Source organism: Eleutherodactylus coqui, chromosome 8 (genome assembly GCF_035609145.1).
Source record: "Eleutherodactylus coqui strain aEleCoq1 chromosome 8, aEleCoq1.hap1, whole genome shotgun sequence".
Classification (NCBI taxonomy): Eukaryota; Metazoa; Chordata; class Amphibia; order Anura; family Eleutherodactylidae; genus Eleutherodactylus; species Eleutherodactylus coqui.
The window spans coordinates 140,406,953-140,427,777 of record NC_089844.1 but is presented as its reverse complement, the minus strand read 5'-3'; the positions used below and the strand labels follow the sequence as shown (position 1 = coordinate 140,427,777).

Below are 20,825 nucleotides of genomic sequence, written 5' to 3'. Positions count from 1 at the left end.
TTAGTGATTTGGTGCTGCAACTACTCTTTGCTTACAGCCCCCCAAGAATGAGCTGTTGGGCACGCACCCCTTGAAAGCAAAAAGTCTGCATGTAATACATGTCCACACAAGTCCTCCCAATGGCAGTCCCCTTATTTGGGACCCTATTAGTGGATATTCACGTTTGCATTCAGGAATTTCAGTTTCCTGTTTTTCATACGAATAGGAAAAGAAAATCCAGGACGAGAGGGTCCCTCCTACAAGAGAGAACCAAATGCCCCCCGCTGGACCCCAATGACTATAATAGGGTATGTTGGGCCTCTAGGTTGAACTATAACGATGCATTAGTTCTAATGGTATTTTGTGCCGGCCAGATGCTTTGACGCAGGTGTGAACAGGCCCTTAGCCAGAAAGAACAGCCTTCCTGTCTGGCTAATATAGGGGGTCCTGAGTGGGACCAATAGGGTATAGGGACAGATGCTGCTTCCCTAATAACACAGATTTCAACTTACTTTCCAATAGCTGTAAATGCCAATTCCACGTTCAGTCCGCTCTTGGCACTGGTCTCCATAAATGGCACCCCGTATTCCTGCAGGGCACAAATCAAGCCAGTTATCTGATGCCGTACTGACATGTAGGATGCCGGTCTTCACCCAAGTACAGCGATTTAAGAAATCAATGGGGAAAATGGCCAATTCATCCTCAAGCTAAAAACATTAAAGCATCCTAAATTTAGAGATGAGCGAACGTACTCGGTAAGGGCGATTTCGCAATCCAGCACTGCGATTTTCGAGTACTTCACTACTCGGGTGAAAAGTACTCGGGTGCGCCGGGGGGCAGGGGGTGGTGCGGCGGAGCGGGGGTAGCAGCGGGGAACAGGGGGGAGCCCTCTCTCTCTCCCTCTCCCCTCTGCGACCCCCCGCTCACCCCCGGCGCACCCGAGTACTTTTCACCCGAGTAGTGAAGTACTCGAAAATCGCGGTGCTCGTTTGCGAAATCGCCCTTACCGAGTACGTTCGCTCATCTCTAATCCTAATCAATCTCATAGGAGTGCACAGAACTGGACACTAGGGGGCGGTGTTGATGCAGATATAATTTTTTCTCTCAGACAGTCGGGTTGTAAATACAAAATAGAGAAAGAACAAACTGTTGCCGTCTCTACTAATCATGGGGGCAAATCACCCATTAATCCAGATATCCCCTACAAACACAAAAGTCCTTTTCTATCTCGTTATTAACCCCTTTCTAGTGATTCCTATTTACATCTGTCTCTGGGAAAGTTATTATGGTGGCCAGTGCAGCCCCTACTAGGGTCACCCTGATCCCCTCGAGCCCTGAATGGCACAGCCAACCGACCTACTATGAACATAGCAGATTTGCATGCCAGGGTCTGGGAAAGCTGGGTGACAACTGCAGAAGCTGTAATCATGGTCATACACGTTATTAGCCAACTCTCCAAGTTATATATGTGCACTGAATGGTCACTTTATTACAGCCCCTATCTAGTAAAGCGTTGGACCTCCTTTGGCCTTCAAAACGGCAGCAATTCATAGATTCCACTAAGTGATGAAATCGCTCTGCTGGAACATCGGCCCCTGCGGACAGGAAGCTTCTTGTAGTTGCTGCAGATTAGATGGAGGTGCTGATATGTTCTGTACAGCTGACAGGAAGGGGTCATCGATTCATGCTGCTTGTGCCAAATTCTAACCTCCCATCAGCAACAGAAATCTGGTTTCATCTGACCAGGAGATGTTTTTCCAACACTCAGTGATACAAGTTTTTGTACTCTTTTTCCACCAGGAGTCTCACCTTTCCGTTTCTCTTGGTGCTGGAATTTGTTGTCTGTTGTGAAAGCCCCTCCGTACTAAGTTGTGGGTTCAGACATGTTACTTGGAGCAGAAGTATTGTCATTGGCTGTAATGTGCTTAACTTTCCAAGGTGAGTTCATCAGAACAATTCTTGACATCCTCCTCTGACCCCTTTCAGTGATGCGTTGTTTCAGTCCACAGGATCCTCTTTTGCTGGATTTGTTTTCTCGATCCCACCATCCTTCATATACTCTCCACACCGCTGCACAAAAAACATCACAACGCTGACAGTGAAGCCCCGGCTAGTCCAGCACCGATGACCCGGCCTTGCTGGGAGTCGCTCAGCTGGATTTAATGTGGATTTGGACTGAAACTGATCCACAAAAAATTGATTTTATGCTGCTCTCCGAGGTCACAGGTATCAGTTCCATAAATGGAAACTCCAATTGTGAAAAGGCGGGGGCTGTAATATAGTAGCCATTCAGCGTATAACAGAAACAGCATTGCATGTCCAAATCTTACCTTTGCCAACCGCTCGCCATCCTCGATCTTGACCACACGTTCATGAGTTGAATCCACCTACGAGAAGGACAATGGGGGTCACTACAGGACAGGCCGCCATACACTGCACCCACCTGTCATGCATTACGCAATGTGAGAATGGAATTGTTCTGTGGGCCAGAATTTCAGTTTACAAGTCAGCATTGTGGCGGCTCCCGTGCGGAGTGTGAACACATGATTTATGCATTACCAGCTTTCAAGTAAATGATGAATATTTAACAGGAGCTAAAGTCTTCTCCAGCAAACAACAGGGCAAACCTTTAAAGGGGCTGTCCAACTTAAATTTTTTTAAAAATAAATTTTTGGAGCCCCATCCCCAAAATTATGTAAGGCCTCCTTCACACGGGCGACAAAGTTGCAGGATTTTGTTGCGTTGCTACAAATCGCATGTATGTGAAGTCCATGTTTTCCTATGGGTTACTTCACAACATGCCATGTTTTGTACCCGAAACAAAAACCTTGTGGGTCCGGCGATATGCCCGCGACTCGTGAGGTTTTATAGCCCATGTTTCCCTATGGAGCCTTCTCCTCTGTTGCATTGCACAAAAAAGCGGTTTTCGTGCGGTGCGATGCAACTTTGACAGTAGGAAATCCTACCATCAAAGCCATAAACTAAGCCCTAGCTGCAGGAAAAATTTAAAAAATACACATACATCACCTTACAAGCACTCTCCCACGCCGCAGCAGCTTCTCCCTGAGTCCCGGCACTGTCTCTCTTCATCATCTTCTGGCCAGGGATTTAAAAATCCCCGCCTCCTGGAAGCACTGGCTGTGATTGGCTAAGCACCAGAAGATGATGAAGAGAAACAGTGCCGGGAACCGAGAGGAAGCTACAACGGCACCCCGGACGGCGCCGGAGAGGTGATGTATACCTATTTTTTTCTTCAGCTGCAGCTTACTTTCAGGGTAGGGCTTATATTTAAAGCCCCTCTCCCCCTAAAATCCTCGCATGTGACTTTGTAGCACCACATGCGACTTTGTAGTGCTACAAAGTCACAGCATCGGCACGATAGGACGCTGCGATATCGCACGGACCAGCAATTTGATATCACTGCTAGTGATGCCATGTCGTTTGTTTGATCAAGGCCTAAAAGCAATATACTCATCTGACAGGTGACATCCCATAAATCTGTTATGTGGGCTTCTAATGTGGAAGTCCCTGGCAGGTTTATGGGATGTCACTGGTGACTATCGGGCCTCCAATTAGCCGCAGCGGTCACGTTGGTAAACAACCACTGCTACAGCCGAAGTAAGCAGAAGACCACAGCGGCGGTGAGAGCATCAGAGAGTATGGGTTTTTTTCTAAATATACTCTATATATATTTCATCTTCCCACTGCCACTAATGATTTTGATATTGGAAAACCTCATTAATAGGGCAGGCGGTTAAAGGGGCAATTAAAATAAACTTGGACATTCTTTATCTAACAACATTGTCTAATTGTACCACAATTTTCATGAATCTAAAATAAGAAATGAAGTAACTCTGCAGACTGTTTTAGTTGAAAATCTCCTATTGTTTTGTGTATACAGCTCCTGTGCTGATCTGTGTCTCCACGGTAACAGACTACAAACAAACCCTCTGTAGTCTGATCCTGCATTCATGTGTCTCTCCTTACTGTCTCCTATGCAGAGTCTGTTACCATGGAGACACCTAGATAAAACATGGAGAATGCTCAAAGAGATTTTACCATCAAAGACACAGGATAGGGAATAGATGTCTAATCGCTGCGGGTTCAACCATTGTGAACCCCAGCAATCCCAAGAATGACACACCCGAATGCTCCTTGTGAGTGGAGGTGCACATGCTCAACCATCACTTCATTCACTTCTGTAGGACAGGCGGAGGTCAATGCACTCAGCAGTCTCCCTCTGTCTCACAGAAATGAATGGAGTGGTAGTCAAACACAGTCACCTCCTCACATGAGGCGTACGAAATTCTGAATCATTTCTAAAGATATATTCCAAGCACCTGGAACTTTTTTGGAAGTTTTTCTGCTAGAGAGCTCCAAATCCCCTGCATAGACAAAGAGTGAAGTTTCGCTCTGCCTGCTGCTACCACCAGAGGGAGCTCAGGAGCTTACTTTATAAGACATTTGCATTGGGCTCCCCCTACTGGTGGAATGTTATCCTGTAGCTCTGCAGAGGATTTGGAGCTCTATATCAGAAAAATGGAGCTCTGACCAATATGACACTGTATTAAGTATTTAATCAGCACAGAATATTGGACCTAGAAACAAAAGGTGTTAAAAGGGAAAATACAAATGCATTGTGTCTTCAGATTTTCTCCCCACCTTATTCCCGAGAAGCATGATGACCACGTCTTTTTGCGCATATTCGTGTATCTCTGTCAGCCAGGCCTGGAAATACAAAAGATGAGATAGTAATCACACTTATCTTATATAGACCAGCAGGAGGCATCACTGTCCTCTACCCGGTGGGTCTCTGCCTTAAATTATGGCTAATATAGCAAAAGAGCATAGTGAATATTCCTGCCACACCGCATGTCCCCTTCTCTGCCATCTGTATATTGACAATTTTGCCTCCAAATGTGGTATTCTGTATTTCTATCCCCAGATATTCCTAATATTCGAATAGCGCCACCTGTTGTTTCTATCACCAGAATTTTCAAAACCACTGTTAGAAATATAATAAATTGTAAGAAAAAGACCCCCTGCTCCACCTAGTCTGCCCTTGTATTATTTCTCTCTTAGGATAGCCATATACTTGAATTCATTACTGTTGATTTTCCAAACACGTCTGCTGGAAGTTTGTTCCAAGCATCTACTACTCTTTCAGTAAAACAATATTTCCTGACGTTGTTTCTGATCTTACCCAACTAATCTCCCAGAATGCCCCTTTAAGTTGAACGCAGTCATAAAAGGCTGGGACCCCATTTCCAGTTTTGCTATGGGGCCCCATGTTTGCTTGTTGCATCTATGTACTACTACAGCAATGTTACTTTCTAGTTTCTGAATGCTATGTGCAGTAAATTCCAATAGGTGGCAGTAAGGACTCAGTTAAAAACTCCCAGGCTTCTTTTAGAATTGTTGTTTTGACAAGAGTTCTTCTCCCAATTACTGCACTTTAGGATGATTGATTGTCACTCAGCTCAGCATCTCGTACTGCGCTGTCACTGAATAATAAGCTTTTCAAGCAGTGAATACATCTTTAAAGAGAAGAAAAATATCAGTCATACTAAACGCTGCACCCAGGAGAAATAACTAAAGGCTCCACTCAAAATCTGCAAAAATAGCCTGCTCCCCGAGATTATACACAGGGGGTCTGAATATGGGGTGCTGCGCCGTACACTGCTTGTCTACTGTTCATCAGGTGATGAAGACCACCATACAATGAAGAGGCCCATCACGCAGGGGCTCTGACTTGTGCATTGCTATCAGCTTTTCCATTGTGTAATAATAATAATTAGCAAATGCTGAACTGCATTGTATACTGGTCATCACATGTCAGACCTGAAGTGTATGCTGCTTTGGCCTTTCCACTGCAGAATAGTTATCAGATAGGGAACTCTCTGTTGTACTGATGACAAGTTCAGAGTTCTGCACTGTAGCACTGTGTACTGGTCATCACATGCATTGTATATTGGTCACCAGTTAATGCAGCTCAGCAATGTAGCATTGTTATCACATATAGTTCTGAATTGTTTACTGTATTCGTTTTATTAATATATAACATATAGCAGATGTGGAATTCATAGAAACATAGATTGGTAGAGTTGGAAGGGACCTCCAGGGTCATCTGGTCCAACCCCCTGCTCAATGCAGGATTCACTAAATCATCCCGGACAGATATTTGTCCAGCCTTTATTTGAACACTCCCATTGAAGGAGAACTCACCACCTCCTGTGGTAACCTGTTCCACTCATTGATCACCCTCACTGTCAGAAAGTTTTTTCTAATATCTAATCTGTGTCTCCTCTCTTTCAGTTTCATCCCATTGCTTCTAGTCTTTGCTTGTGCAAATGAGAATAGGGCTGATCCCTCTGCACTGTGACAGCCCTTCACATATTTGTAGACTGCTATTAAGTCTCCTCTCAGCCTTCTTTTTTGCAAGCTAAACATTCCCAGATTCTGTAACCGTTCCTCATAGGACATGATTTGCAGACCGCTCACCATCCTGGTAACTCTTCTCTGTACTTGTTCCAGTTTGTCTGTCATTTTTAAAGTGGGGTGCCCAGAACTGGACACAGTATTCTAGATGAGGTCTGACTAAGGAAGAGTAGAGGGGGATAATTACCTCACGTGATCTAGACTTTATGCTTCTCTTAATATGTCCCAGAATTCTGTTTGCCTTTTTGGCTGCTGCATCACATTGTTGACTCATGTTCAGTCTATGATCTATTAGTATACCCAAGTCTTTTTCACATGTACTGCTGCTTAGCCCAATTCCTCCCATTTTGTATGTGCTTTTTCATTTTTCTTACCCAGATGTAGGACTTAAATTTCTCCTTATTAAATACCATTCTGTTAGTTGCTGCCCACTGTGCAAACTTTTTGAATACTCTCTCTCTTCCCTAGTGTTAGCTATCCCTCTAAGCTTCATGTCGTCGGCAAATTTGATCAATTTCCCATCAATTCCCTCCTCCAGATCATTTATAAAAATGTTGAACAACACTGGGCCTAGGACGGAGCCTTGTGGTACTCCACTTAATACATTCTTCCACTTGAATGTGCAGCCATTTACTCTTTGAGTATCATCACTAAGCCAGTTGTGAATCCACCTAACAGTTGCCTTGTCGATCCCATATTTCGTCATTTTTTTCAATAAGCATGGTATGAGATACTTTGTCAAATGCTTTACTAAAGTCAAGATATACTATTTCCACCGCATTTCACTGATCAACCCAGTCTGTGATTCTGTCATAGAAGGAAATTAGATTAATCTGGCATGACTTGTTACAAAAACCCATGCTGGCTCTGGTTAATTACTCCATTTTTATCCAAGTACTTGCATACATGCTGTTTAATAATTTGTTCAAAGATCTTCCCCAGTATAGAAGTCAGGCTCACAGGCCTGTAGTTCCCTGAATCCACCTTCTTCCCTTTTTTGAAGATAGGGACAACATTTGCCCTTTTCCAATCTTCTGGGACTTCTCCTGTTCTCCAGGAGATTATGGTGAGTGGTTCAGCAATTACCTCCACTGCTTCCTTTAGTATCCTAGGTTGTAATTCATCTGGACCTTGAGACTTGGATTCATGTAAGTTAGCTAAGTGTTCCCTCACCGTCTCTCTGTTTATAGATAGCCTGCATTCTTTTATTCCCCAAACAGCACAGGGAAGATCAGTTGCTGTTCAATCTACTTTCTGAGAGAAAACAGATACAAAATAGGAATTTAAAAGTTCAGTCTTCTCAACATTATTCTTAACCAATTCACCATTTTCATCTTGTAGGCATCCAATAGCATCTTTGACTTTTCTTTTGCTTTTGACATACCCCCCAGATCATTTTTTAATTGCTTTTGACCTCTCTTGCAAGCCTCAATTCATTATCAACTTTAGCTTTTCGGACACTTGCCCTACAGTTTCTGCAGACCACATTATATTCTTCCTTAGATATTCCCCCCTCTTTCCATTTAATAAACATATTTTTCTTCACTTTTAACATCTGTGCAAGTTCTGTGTTCATCCATCCTGGTCTCTTTAAATGCTTCCCATTCTTCCTTCTTTTAGGGATTGTTAACGATTGTGCTTTGACAATCTTATTTCACAATATTTTCCAACCTTCTTGGACATTTGTGTCCTTAAGAACATCCCGCCACTGGATTCTTCCTACCCTCTTTCTGAGTTCACTAAAATCTGCCTTTCTGAAATTCAACCTTAAAGTCTGAGTTTTCTCAGGTTTTCCTCCCCTTTTTATCCAAAATTCAAGGACAGCATGATCACTGCCCCCTAATGTCCCAGCCATCCTTACATCCTCAACCATTCCCTCCCTGTTGGTAAGAATTAGGTCCAAGATGGCAGATCCCCTTGTTTCTTTCTTCCATCTTTTGGAGGATAAAGTTGTATACTGGTTACCAGTTGAATTGTATACTGGTTTCCAGTTGCGAGTCTGCACTGCAGCATTGTGTAGCTGACAGCTCTGTACACGATCCTACCAACCGTAATTAGACACCTGAGCACAAATCAAAAATCGTATGTATTTCCATATGTTAATAATTAGTGGGGCTCCTTAATGACATGACATATTCTCTGTGGCATATTACTACTAACGTCTGATACACTTCAGCTGGTACTTCCCTCCACCATCCTGCACGTTCTCTCAAAGAAGATGGACGCTGTTCATATTTCCTGACCTGATGTTCCAGTTCATCCCAAAGCTGTTCAGTAGGGTTCAGGTTGGGACTCTGTGCAGTGGTCCAATCGTGGAACATGCATGTCCTCAAACCAATGTAAAACAGTGTTGGATTTGTGACAAGGTGCGTTGTCTTGTTGGAAGTATGTCCGACCATTCCCAGAGTATTACCACATTGTCAGACGCACATTATTGTCTAGAAGGTCAGGGTACACCTCCGTGTTCTTGGTTCTTGTCACCATACCCAACAGACCGAGACCATGCCACGTAACACATCCCTAGACCATAATAGAATCTCCGCCGTACTTAACTATTGGCACAGCACACTGAGGCAGTAGCCTTCCCCATCATTCTCCACACCCAGGAACCTCCATCTGAGGTGAAGATGGAGCAGTGTGATTCATCACTCCATAGAACATTCTATCATTGCTCAATGGTCCAGTCATGACAGCCTTGTAGAAGGGCTAATGCATCATCTCTGAGAGAACTCGCCAGTCATCTGCAGGATGAATGGAAGGAAATATCAGCTGAAGTGTGTCATGTATTTCTACATTAGTAGACAGTATGTAATAGAGAGTATCCAATATTAATAGGGTCAAAGGTGCTCCACTAAGTATTATGGAAATAAATACTACTTTTGATTCTTCCTCAGGTGTCCAATTACTTTTGGGGGGATTGAGCTCTGCACTGTGGCATTGTATACCAGTCACCAGATGAGAGCTCTGCACCGTAGCATTGTATACTGGGCAGCAGATGAGAGCTCTGCACCGTAGCATTGTATACTGGTCACCAGATGAGAGCTCTGCACCGTAGCATTGTATACTGGGCACCAGATGAGAGCTCTGCACCGTAGCATTGTATACTGGGCACCAGATGAGAGCTCTGCACCGTAGCATTGTATACTGGGCACCAGATGAGAGGTATGCACTGTAGCATTGTATACTGGTCACCAGATGAGAGCTCTGCACCGTAGCATTGTATACTGGTCACCAGATGAGAACTCTGCACCGTAGCATTGTATATTGGTCACCAGATGAGAGCTCTGCACCGTAGCATTGTATACTGGTCACCAGATGAGAGCTCTGCACCGTAGCATTGTATACTGGTCACCAGATCAGAGCTCTGCACCGTAGCATTGTATACTGGTCACCAGATGAGAGCTCTGCACCATAGCATTGTATACTGGTCACCAGATGAGAGCTGTGCACCGTAGCATTGTATACTGGTCACCAGATGAGAGCTCTGCACCATAGGATTGTATACTGGTCACCAGATGAGAGCTCTGTACCGTAGCATTGTATACTGGTCACCAGATGAGAACTCTGCACCGTAGCATTGTATATTGGTCACCAGATGAGAGCTCTGTACCGTAGCATTGTATACTGGTCACCAGATGAGAGCTCTGCACCGTAGCATTGTATACTGGTCACCAGCTGAGAGCTCTGCACGTAGCATTGTATACTGGTCACCAGATCAGAGCTCTGCACCGTAGCATTGTATACTGGTCACCAGATGAGAACTCTGCACCGTAGCATTGTATACCAGTCACCAGATGTGAGCTCTGCACCATAGCATTGTATACTGGACAGCACATGAGAGCTCTGCACCATGGCATTGTATACTGGGCACCAGATGAGAGCTGTGCACTGTTGCATTATAAACCAGTCACCAGATGAGAGCTCTGCACCATACCATTGTATACTGGGCAGCAGATGAGAGCTCTGCACCATAGCATTGTATACTGGGCACCAGAGGAGACCTTTGCACTGTAGCATTGTATACTGGTCACCAGATGAGAGCTCTGCACCGTAGCATTGTATACTGGGCAGCAGATGAGAGCTCTGCACCATAGCATTGTATACTGGTCACCAGATGAGAGCTCTGCACCGTAGCATTGTATACTGGGCACCAGATAAGAGCTCTGCACCATAGCATTGTATACTGGTCACCAGATGAGAGCTCTGCACCATGGCATTGTATACTGGTCACCAGATGAGAGCTCTGCACCGTAGCATTGTATACTGGTCACCAGGTGAGAGCTCTGCACCATAGCATTGTATATTGGGCACCAGATGAGAGCTCTGCACCGTAGCATTGTATACTGGTCACCAGATGAGAGCTCTGCACCATAGCATTGTATACTGGGCACCAGATGAGAGCTCTGCACTGTAGCATTGTATACTGGTTACCAGATGAGAGCTCTGCACCATAGCATTGTATACTGGTCAGCAGCATTGTATACTGGGCACCAGATGAGAGCTCTGCACCATACCATTGTATACAAGTCACCAGATGAGAGCTCTGCACCATACCATTGTATACCAGTCACCAGATAAGAGCTCTGCACCGTATCATTGTATACTATATTGTAGTTAATGCAATCGACATGGACAGAGATGTCTTCTAGTTATGGAAAGTAAGTGTAATGAAAGGAAAGTTGGCTGACAGCACCTGGAAACCTTTTGTGATCCTTGATAGGGGAGATGACACTCTGCCTGAAGTACTTAGAACAGCAGAATAGAATGTTAAGTTCCAGTACAATTAATGTAAGAAAAGGATGGGTAATAGTAGTGTGACGGGGAGAAAGAGGGAAGATGCCAGTGACAGCCTCGGTGCAGGTCACCATAACCTGGTTGTTACTTGTCAAGAGAGACAGGAATTGACATGTCTACCGCCAGTCACATTAGACAGCTCTGTACAAGGCCTCGTAATCCATTGTGCTCTGGGAAAGTGCAGGTGAGAGGACCAGCTCTAGACGTATGAGCTGTTGGAGGGAACTGGGCTTAGATGCGGTTAAATATAGAGGAGAACCTAGTGGAAATGCAGAAAAACTCTCATCTGGTCCTTGTGACAGACGTCAGGCAAAGATAACTGCATTCAGGATCTTTCATGAGGGACGGAGCTTTCACTATACTGCACCCTAAAAACTGTAGTCTGGGATGGGCTGCACACTGCCGCCATCGTCTCCTTACCCCTCCAATTCCACAAATGTTAACCTTTTATCACCATGCTGTTTTTATGACCAGAATTCTGGGTTGATGGCGTCATCTATGTTTATGGTGGTGTCACGGTGCTGTCATCATGTCGGAATAGCCACAGAAAGACACGAAGACAGAGGGTAGGGACAAACCGAATGACATTTCTGAATAGAGGTGACTATAGGGTACTTGACACACAAGACGAATATGGAGACAGAATTAGGGTATATTCAAATGGGCATTTACGAACTGGTCAATTTGGCGAATCAGTCCAATTTCGCAAATTACTTTCCTGCGATTTCTGCGCATACTTGTGATTTTTTTCATGCAAATTTTTATTTGGTGTTTGTGTTTTTCAGATGTGTATTAAAAAAAAGAAAAAATTGCACCTTAGATCCCTTTTCATAAAAAAATTCTGGTTTCCATGGCTACCTTCATTAAAATAGGATCACAACAATATCATGCAAGTGCAATCTGATATTTTTTTTTGGTGCAGCAATAGACTTGTATGGCAATTTTCATCCAAAAATCACACCACAATAGGACCTGTAGCGTTTGTTTTGTATTTAGACTTAATGGCTTCTATTTCCATCCATTTTCGGACTAATTAGTTCGGTCTGTAAATCGAACAGAAAAATCATTCGTGTGAATATACTTTAAGGCTTGAAAGGGGAGTCTGGGATCTGTCCCTGGATTCACCCTAACTAGATGGAAGAGTGGAGCACCCGCCCCAAAAAGGGCAACCCCACAGCCGAGGAACTGGATTGCTTAAAAGTCCCTAGGTGTAATTGAAGAGAGTGAAAAAGCAGAAGGGAGGAGCAGAAAAGAACTAAAAGACAGTACCAAAGAACTGTGGGTGAATTCACTAAGGGTAAATCTTTACTGGTGGCAGCATCAGTTGGGACGCTAAGAGGAATTTTTACTGAGAGGGGACAATCACCGGAGGAACTAAAGAGGCATCTGTATGCAGGGGCACTAGGGAGCCACCTTTGTGTGAGGACACTAAGGGAATCAATAGGGGCACTAATAGACAATCTTTACAGTAAGGGTGCATCACTGTGGCACTAAGTTGGCATCCGTCTATTGGGGCACTAAATAGAATTTTTACTGAAGGAAGGAATTGCTGGGGGAACTAAGGAGCCATTTGTGTGTGAGGGCACTAAACGGCAATCTAGGGTGCATCACTGATGCACTAAGGAGGCATCTGTGTGTTGGGGCACTAAGAGGGCACCTTTACTCTGTACCAAACCAAGGATGGTGGTATTATTATGTGAAGGCACAAAGACGACTGACTAGGCAGTATTGGGTGGGGTTAAAGGTGTGATTTAAAACCAAAAAGTTGCCATGATGCACTGCGCCGGCCTCACGGATTTTTCATTCTTGACAAGTTGGAAGGCATGGAGTCCCCAGGCTTCTTAGAGACCCTGCTATCTCCCCCCACTTTGGCACCTCAGGTTTTCCCTACAGTGGCGGGTCTACTGCATCCCGTAAAACAACAGAATACAGATGAGGCGTTCAGTCGCTACCATGCAGTGTTTTGTGATTTATCTTTAGGTGACGTCCTACAACAATAACCGGAGATCTGCTTTATGGATTGCGCACGTTTTTTGGAGCTGCCGGGGAGAAATAGCATAGAGTTATGAATGCTTTTCATATCTGCTGATTTACCGGAGCATGACTGTTTATATATCGCAGCGGTAACAATCTATGCTCCAGCTGTATCATGTCAATATATTACGCTACTGAGGCCTAATAAAAGGAGCCGCGCTGCCATAACTGTAATTACTGCTCCAAAATCAAAGTGTAATAGAGAGTAAAATATATGGGAGAGTTTAGAGCATCACACATTATGGCTTCAATGCGAAGCTGTAAAGCAGACAGGATGAACAATCCCTCGGCTGTAGATAGTCTCTGGAGCTTCTAGATTGTAGAATGATCTTAACTTCTTCTCAAGGGTTTGCCTCAGAATAGAAAAAGGTCGACTTTTTTGCAGTAACGCCCCACCTGTCCACAGGCTGTGTGTGGTATGGCAGCTCAGCTCAATTGACTTCAATGATACTGCAATACCACACACAACCTGTGCACAAGTGCGGCGCTGTTTCTGAAAGAAAGCAGTCCTATTTTTCTACCTGCCTATAGCTTAAAGAGAGCCTACCTGCTCTTTGCATTTTCCAAGAAATAACAATTCTTGGACATCTTTTCTTACAACTCTGCATTGTGCTGTCCTTCTGTTATTCCTCCTGGGAAACAGAATGTCACCATCTTTGCAGATTCTTTGTTATTTCTTATGTCTTGCAAACACAAAGATCATTTTCATCTGATAAGACTGTTGGAAGGTAATAGTTTTCCTTCCCAGCTGGGTTAGGGAGTCTTGAAAGCAGTGCTCCCTGGGAAAAAGAATGCAAATTAGTTCTCCAGGTGGGAGAAAATTGTCTAGTGCCACCTTGAGGTAGCTTCCTTGTAAGTACCTGTAGGTGGCACTCAAGAGACATCTTCTGGAAGGAAGCTAATTGGCAATCAGATAAGACAAAAGTTTATTTTCTTGGCCATCTTCCAGATGACTGATGATCACTGGTTACTTGCACAGAACTTTTCCTTCCGGCTCACAATCTTGGCAGATGGCAGTGCCCGTAAGATGGCAGTTGTTGGGTCCACAAGTATCTCCACTGACCTCCCAGTAAACATATACTTCTGGACAAGCTACTTCTGCCAGTTTCCCGTGTTCTTACTGGCTCTGTTACAATATGTTGGCGTGGGTGACCTGTCATGGTGGAGTCAGAGAAGGAGAGAGCATTGTGCTATTGCTGCGCTACTTCTTCCTATAGAAACCCAACAGAATAGAAGTAAACTGAAACTTTCTGTTATTTTGAAAAATCATTGAAAGCAATGGGGAAATAAACGGAACAGAATTGTGACTGAGCCCTAAGGCTGCCTTCACACACAGTGATTTTTTTTGTGGTTTTCAACTGCAATTAACCCCTTAGTGACGAACCCTGTTTGCGCCTTGGTGACGGAGCCATATTTTGGAAAATCTGACATGCATCGTTCAACATAGCATAACTCCGTAAAGGTTTTGCATATCCAAGTGATTCTGACATTGTTTTTTCGCCACATGTTCTACTTCATTTTGGTTGTAAAAATAGACCGATATAATTTGTGTATATTTATTAAAAGTACCAATATTGGAAAAATTTTCAAAAAATTTTCATTTTTTCACATTTTCAACTATAATATCTCAAATATGTCCAAACATACTGTACAAATTTTTGATAGGATATATATTTCCATCTGCTTACTTGATTCTGAATGCACATTTGAAAAACTTTTGTGTTTTTTTAACCATTTAGATGACGTACAAATTTAACATTACTTTTCAGCATTTTGAGGAACACTTTGTTTTCCTGCACCAAGCCAAGTTTGCAAAGGCTCATGAGTGTCAGAATAATAGATCCCCCAAATGACCCCATTTTAAAAACTACACCCCTTAATGTATTCACTGATGGGGGTCATGAGTATTTTGACCCCACTTTTTTTTCAGGAATTAATTCAATTTAGAGGAGAAAAAAATAAAATGTCATATTTTTGCAAATATGTCATTTTAAAGACATATTTTTTTTCTTATAGTGCCCATGAAAATGAGGATTGACACCCCAAAATGGATACCCCTGTTTCTCCCGTGTTCAGAAATATACCCATTGTGGCCCTAATCTTATGTCTGGATGCACAACGGGGCCCAAAATGAAAGGAGTAGTCGGTGTGTTTCAGAACATAAATTTTGCTTGAAGGCGTTTTAGGCCCCATAGCACTCTTGTTGAGCTCTTGAGCGGCCAAAACCATAGATAACCCGTACAAGTGACCCCATTTTGAAGACTAGACCCCTTAACGAATTTATCTAGGGGTGTACTGCCCATTTTGACCCCACAGTTTTTGAATGAATTCAAGCAAAGCAAAAGGAAAAAATTGTGATTTTCGTTTTTTTGGCAATTCTGTCATTTTAAAAGCAACTTTTTTTTGTACAGCACACACATGAATGAAGCCTTGCACCCCAAAATGGATACCCCTGTTTCTCGCGTGTTCAGAGACATACCCCCTGTGGCCCTAATCTTTTGTCTGGATGCACAACGGGGCCCAAAATGAAAGGAGTAGTTGGTGATTTTCAGAACATAAATTTTCCTTGAGGGTGTTTTAGGCCCCATAGCACTTTTGTAGAGCTCTTGAGCGGCCAAAACCAAAGAGAACCCCCACAAATGACCCCATTTTGAAAACTAGACCCCTTAACGAATTTATCTAGGGGTGTACTGCCCATTTGGACCACACAGTTTTTGAATGAATTCAAGTAAAGCAAAAGGAAAAAAATGTGATTTTTGTTTTTTGGTAATTCTGTCATTTTTAAAACAGCTTTTTTTTGTACAACACACACATGAATGAAGACTTGCACCCCAAAATGGATACCCCTGTTTGTCCCGTGTTCAGAGACATACCCATTGTGGCCCTAATCTTTTGTCTGGATGCACAACGGGGCCCAAAATGAAAGGAGTAGTCGGTGGCTTTCAGAACAGAAATTTAGCATGAAGGTGATTTAGGCCCCATTGCCCACTTGTAGAGCCCTTGAGCGGCCAAAACGACAGAGAACCCCCACAAATGACACCATTTTGAAAACTAGACCCCTTAACGAATTTATCTAGGGGTGTACTGTGTATTTTTACCCTACAATTTTTGAATAAATCTAAGCAAAGCAGTAGGAAAAAATTACAATTTTCATTTTTTTGGCAGTTGTATCAATTTAAAAACTGTTTTTTTTGTACAGCACACAAATAAATGAAGACTTTCACCCCAAAATGGATACCCCCGTTTGTCCCGTGTTCAGAACCACACCCCTTGTGGCCCTAATCTACATAAAGGACACATGGCTAGGCCTATAATGGAAGGATTTCAGGGTACAACAGAATAAATTCCAGGCCCCATCGCCCACTGGTAGAGCCATTGAGCGTCCAAAACGACAGAGAACCCCCACAAATGACCCCATTTTAAAAACTAGACCCCTTAACAAATTCATCTAGGGGTGTACTGCGTATTTTGAACCCACAGTATTTGAATGAATCTAAGCAAAGCAGAAGGAAAAAAATTACGATTTTCATTTTTTTGTCAATTTTGTCAATTTAAAAACAGGTTTTTTTGTACAGTGTACATAGGAATGAAGACGTTCACCCCAAAATGGATACCCCCATTTGTCCCGTGTTCAAAAACATACCCCTTGTGGCCCTAATCTACTTAAAGGACACATGGCTAGGCCTGTAATGGAGGGAACACCTGTTGGATTGCAGGGCACAACTGAATACATTCCAGGCCCCATTGCCCACTTGTACGGAATAAAAATTGACACCTTAAAAAAATCCTTCCCCCCCACACACAGCGCCCTTTTCGGTGCTCCCCAAATCTTAGATAAAAATAATAATGTGAACTGTGTAGTATTTCCAAAGACAGGGGTAATTACGGAGGCTGGTTGGGATGGGTACATGGGGCAATAAAACCTCCTCTCATGCGTTTTGGGGGGTATTTCTTGACCTCAGTGGCGGGTATGGGGTGTAAAAAGTGGCGCTCGGTGAGTCTCCGTAAGCTTGATGAGGTGCGGCGGTCTCACACAGAAGACGCTCAACAAGCTGCTCCTGGAACTGCATGAAGGCGAACATTCCCGGGGCTTCTTGTAAATTGCGTATTACAGGTAGCGGTCTGAATAACGCCGGGCTCACACGGCCGTAAGTGGAATCCGCTTGCGGAGGCCCACAGCGGATCCCAGCTGTGAGCCCGGCCGTGACCCTGCGTAAGGCCATATAATGTACTGCGCATAACTGCCTACTCACACAGGCGGTCGTGCGCAGTACACTTTTTTTTCCGTTGTTTGTATTTCCCACACCGTCGCTTAGCGATGACACGGGTTCCCGCAGCCTGTATACAAGGTAGTTGCGTATGGGCTGCGGGTATATCCGCGACCATTGAGCACAATGGGCTCTATGTTGCGGATATCCGCAGTAAAATAGAACCTGCTGCGTTCTCTTTTCTGCGAGTGGATTACGCAATTCCGACCCGCTAATGTGGGCGGAATTGTGTAATCCAATGCGATTGATCTGCGTATTAGCGCGGATCAGACGCATGCGGAATCCGTAATTCCTATCCGGTCATGTGAGACCAGCCAAAGGTAGATCGCTACCTTTTTATCACGTGACTGGCGACTCAACAAGGTCACTGCTCCTGGCTCTAGGCGACCATTGGTCGCTGGGAGTAAGCAGATTTTAAGTTTCGGGCTCCCCGACTCCTGCGCATGTGTCCGGTGTTTTGCCGGCGGTCACATGTGCAGCATCCGGGAAAGTTCACGGAGGAAGATCGCGTCGGGGTGCAAATACGGAGGCCTCCGGTAAAAGGTTTCATCTCATCTCACCGATCGCATCGGTGAGGGTAGATGAAGCGTCACCTTTTTTTTTACTTTTACGTGATCGCCATTATCCATTGGATAACGGCGAACACGTGATCAGGAACCGCTCACCGTGGCCCCCCATGAAAGCTCCAGGCTCTCGGCTAAGTTTTGTAGCCAGGAGCAGGGAGATTTTAAATTACCCTGGCAATCCACGGCTTTTTCGCATGCGCCTGCCATTTTGGCGACAGGCACGTGCGCAGAAGCTGGGGTAAGGTACGTCATTTTATCCTCCCTCACGGATATGATCCGTGGGGAGAGATGAAACGTAAGCTTTTTTAACTTTTTTTTTTTAACTTTTTATTTTTTTTTTTACTTTTTACACTTTTTTTTAAACTTGAAATGATCACTGTTATCCATAGGTTAACAGTGATCATGTCCCCGGTGAAATCTCTCTGCTCCTGGCTACACATGGCAGCCAGGAGCAGAGGGATTTTAAATTTCCCGGGGCTTGAGTCGCTCTGTGCACGCTCCCGATGATTGACATCTGGCGCGCATGCGCAGACGGGGACTTCGGGTCCCGGAAAACCGGGGACATCGGCAGACCTGAGGTGAGTATTTTCACCTCCCCTCATGGATCGGATCCATAAGGGGAGGTGAAACTTGTACTTTTTTTGAACTTTTTCGCGGGCCCGGGGAGTCGGGAGCCAGGAGATTTTGAATTTGCCAGGGCTCCCGGCCTTCTGCGCGTGACGACATAAGTCTGGCTCGCATGTGCAGAAGAGCGGCGCAGGGTCCCAGAAGACCCATTCACCGCGGGACATCGCGGACAAGCCGGGTGAGTATTTTCAGCTGCCCTGATGGATCCGATCCATCAGGGCAGCTGAATCTTTAACTTTTTTCACAGTTTTATTTACTTTACTGCCCGCAGCCCAGGATGACAGCTCCATGCTGTCGGCTACCTGTGGGCACCGACAGCATGGAGCTGTCACGTCCTCAGCCAAGTGGGCATTAATCCTATGAGGACGCATGTTTCTACGTCCTCTAGGATTAAAGCCCACTTACTGAGGACGTAGAATCCCGATGGGGCCGTCACTAAGGAGTTAAAAGCTTCAGCAAAAAAACATGTTATATTTCAAGAAATGTATGTGAAAATCGCGCGAACTGGCGCACAAATCTGCCGTTTGTGCACCCATTCAGATGGCCTGGGTCTGGCATATATACGCCAAGCCTGGATTGCCGTCAGGCGGGGAAGACAGTTTAGCAAAGCTCTACTAAACTGCCTCCTCCTTTCCGCCCCCTTGCCAGCTCTCGAGGGAAGGCTAGTGTGCTAAGCTCCCGCCCCCTTTTCGACCCCTGTCGGCTGCCAGCAATAGGAAGGGGAGAAACGGGAGCTTAGCAACTAACTCCCGCCCCCTCCAAATTACAAACAGCCAGCAAGCGGCACATAAAAGAAGGGAAGACAAGCTGCTATACTCCCTCCCACCTTCCTTCTCCGGCAGCTGTCATAGCCTCCCATAGGAGTCTATGGGAGCCGCCGCCGTATTCCGGCCAGGAAGATAGTTCCTGAACGATGTAAAAGCGCCCGGCCGAAATGTGCTCCTATGCGCTATTTTGGCCGACCGGGTGCTTTTACGCTGTAAACCAATGCATCAGTTCAGATGGGCAGCATATATTGGCCGGGCATGAAAGTGGGGCCGATATACACTTGTGTGAATTAGGCCTAACGCAGATGTGAATAAGCCCTTGAATGGGGTTTTCCGTAGAAAATACTATTGATAACTTATCCTCAGTATAGGTCATCAATAGTTGATCGGCTAGGGTCCGTCGCTCAGAACCCGACTGATCATCTTCGCAAATACACAGAGATCAGAAGTCTCTGTGCCGACCTCTGTGTAGTGGCCGGGGCTTGTAACTGCAGGCACAGCTTTTGTTGATTTTAATGAGACCCGTGCCTGCATGCACAAGCGCCAGCCACGACACAGAGGTCGGCGCGGAGACTTTTGCTGCTTCAGCTCTGATCTCTGTGTATTTATGCCACAGACAGCATATATCAGCTCAGCTGATCGGTCGGGGTCCCGAGCGACGGACCCCAGCCAATCAACTATTGATGACCTATTCTGAGAATAGGTCATCAAAAGTATTTTCCACGGCAATCCCCTTTGAGCACAAATCTCTTTTCTGCTCTGATTTCGAGGGCATTTACACGGATATATTGTAACAAACCCTTCAGCTGTGTGGCCAAAATACAGTCAGAAGAATGTTTCTATTCATTGACATCAAGGAGAAAACTAGAAAATAGTGAGGGATTGAAACACAAAGTACATTAGAGAGCTGCAGAACTGCACAACACTGGAATTGCAACACCAAGACAGACAAGCTGTAAGGTTATGCAAATCAAGGAAGTAGACTATATCACTAAGATATGAAAATATTCAAATTTTCAAGCACCTGGCTTCAATCTGTGGCAAGTGGGTGGAGCTTCAATGACATAAAAGCCAGAACGAAAGCAATTTTTTTTCAGGCACATGAAACCTCAAAAACAGGATAAAGTCTTGTGGTATGATTGTGTGATGCCTCCTGTTTGTCGCTGTACCATATATCGCCACTTGCTATAAACTGAGAGGGACGGAACCCTTGAGCTGAGAGATCCTGGTTCATCACTCCGGTAGATCGGTATGCACATTCTGTGTCTCATGGTTGGGGGAACAATGACAAACTCGAGTGACTGCAAGAGGTGCAATGAGGCAAATCTCTGCACGGACGGATCGTCAGATTG

General features: G+C 44.6%; 1 protein-coding gene across 1 annotated transcript in view; it reads right to left on the bottom strand.

The window, feature by feature from the left end:
- The window catches only part of RAB26 (RAB26, member RAS oncogene family), a 252,217-nt gene that overhangs the window by 7,331 nt on the left and 224,061 nt on the right, over window positions 1-20,825 (bottom strand). Inside the window, exons 6-8 of the mRNA XM_066576568.1 lie at window positions 4,642-4,707; window positions 2,310-2,366; window positions 492-568 (exon numbers count right to left, since the gene is read on the bottom strand). Of these exons, the coding sequence (XP_066432665.1) occupies window positions 492-568; window positions 2,310-2,366; window positions 4,642-4,707 (200 nt within the window). The remainder of the gene's footprint in view (window positions 1-491; window positions 569-2,309; window positions 2,367-4,641; window positions 4,708-20,825) is intronic.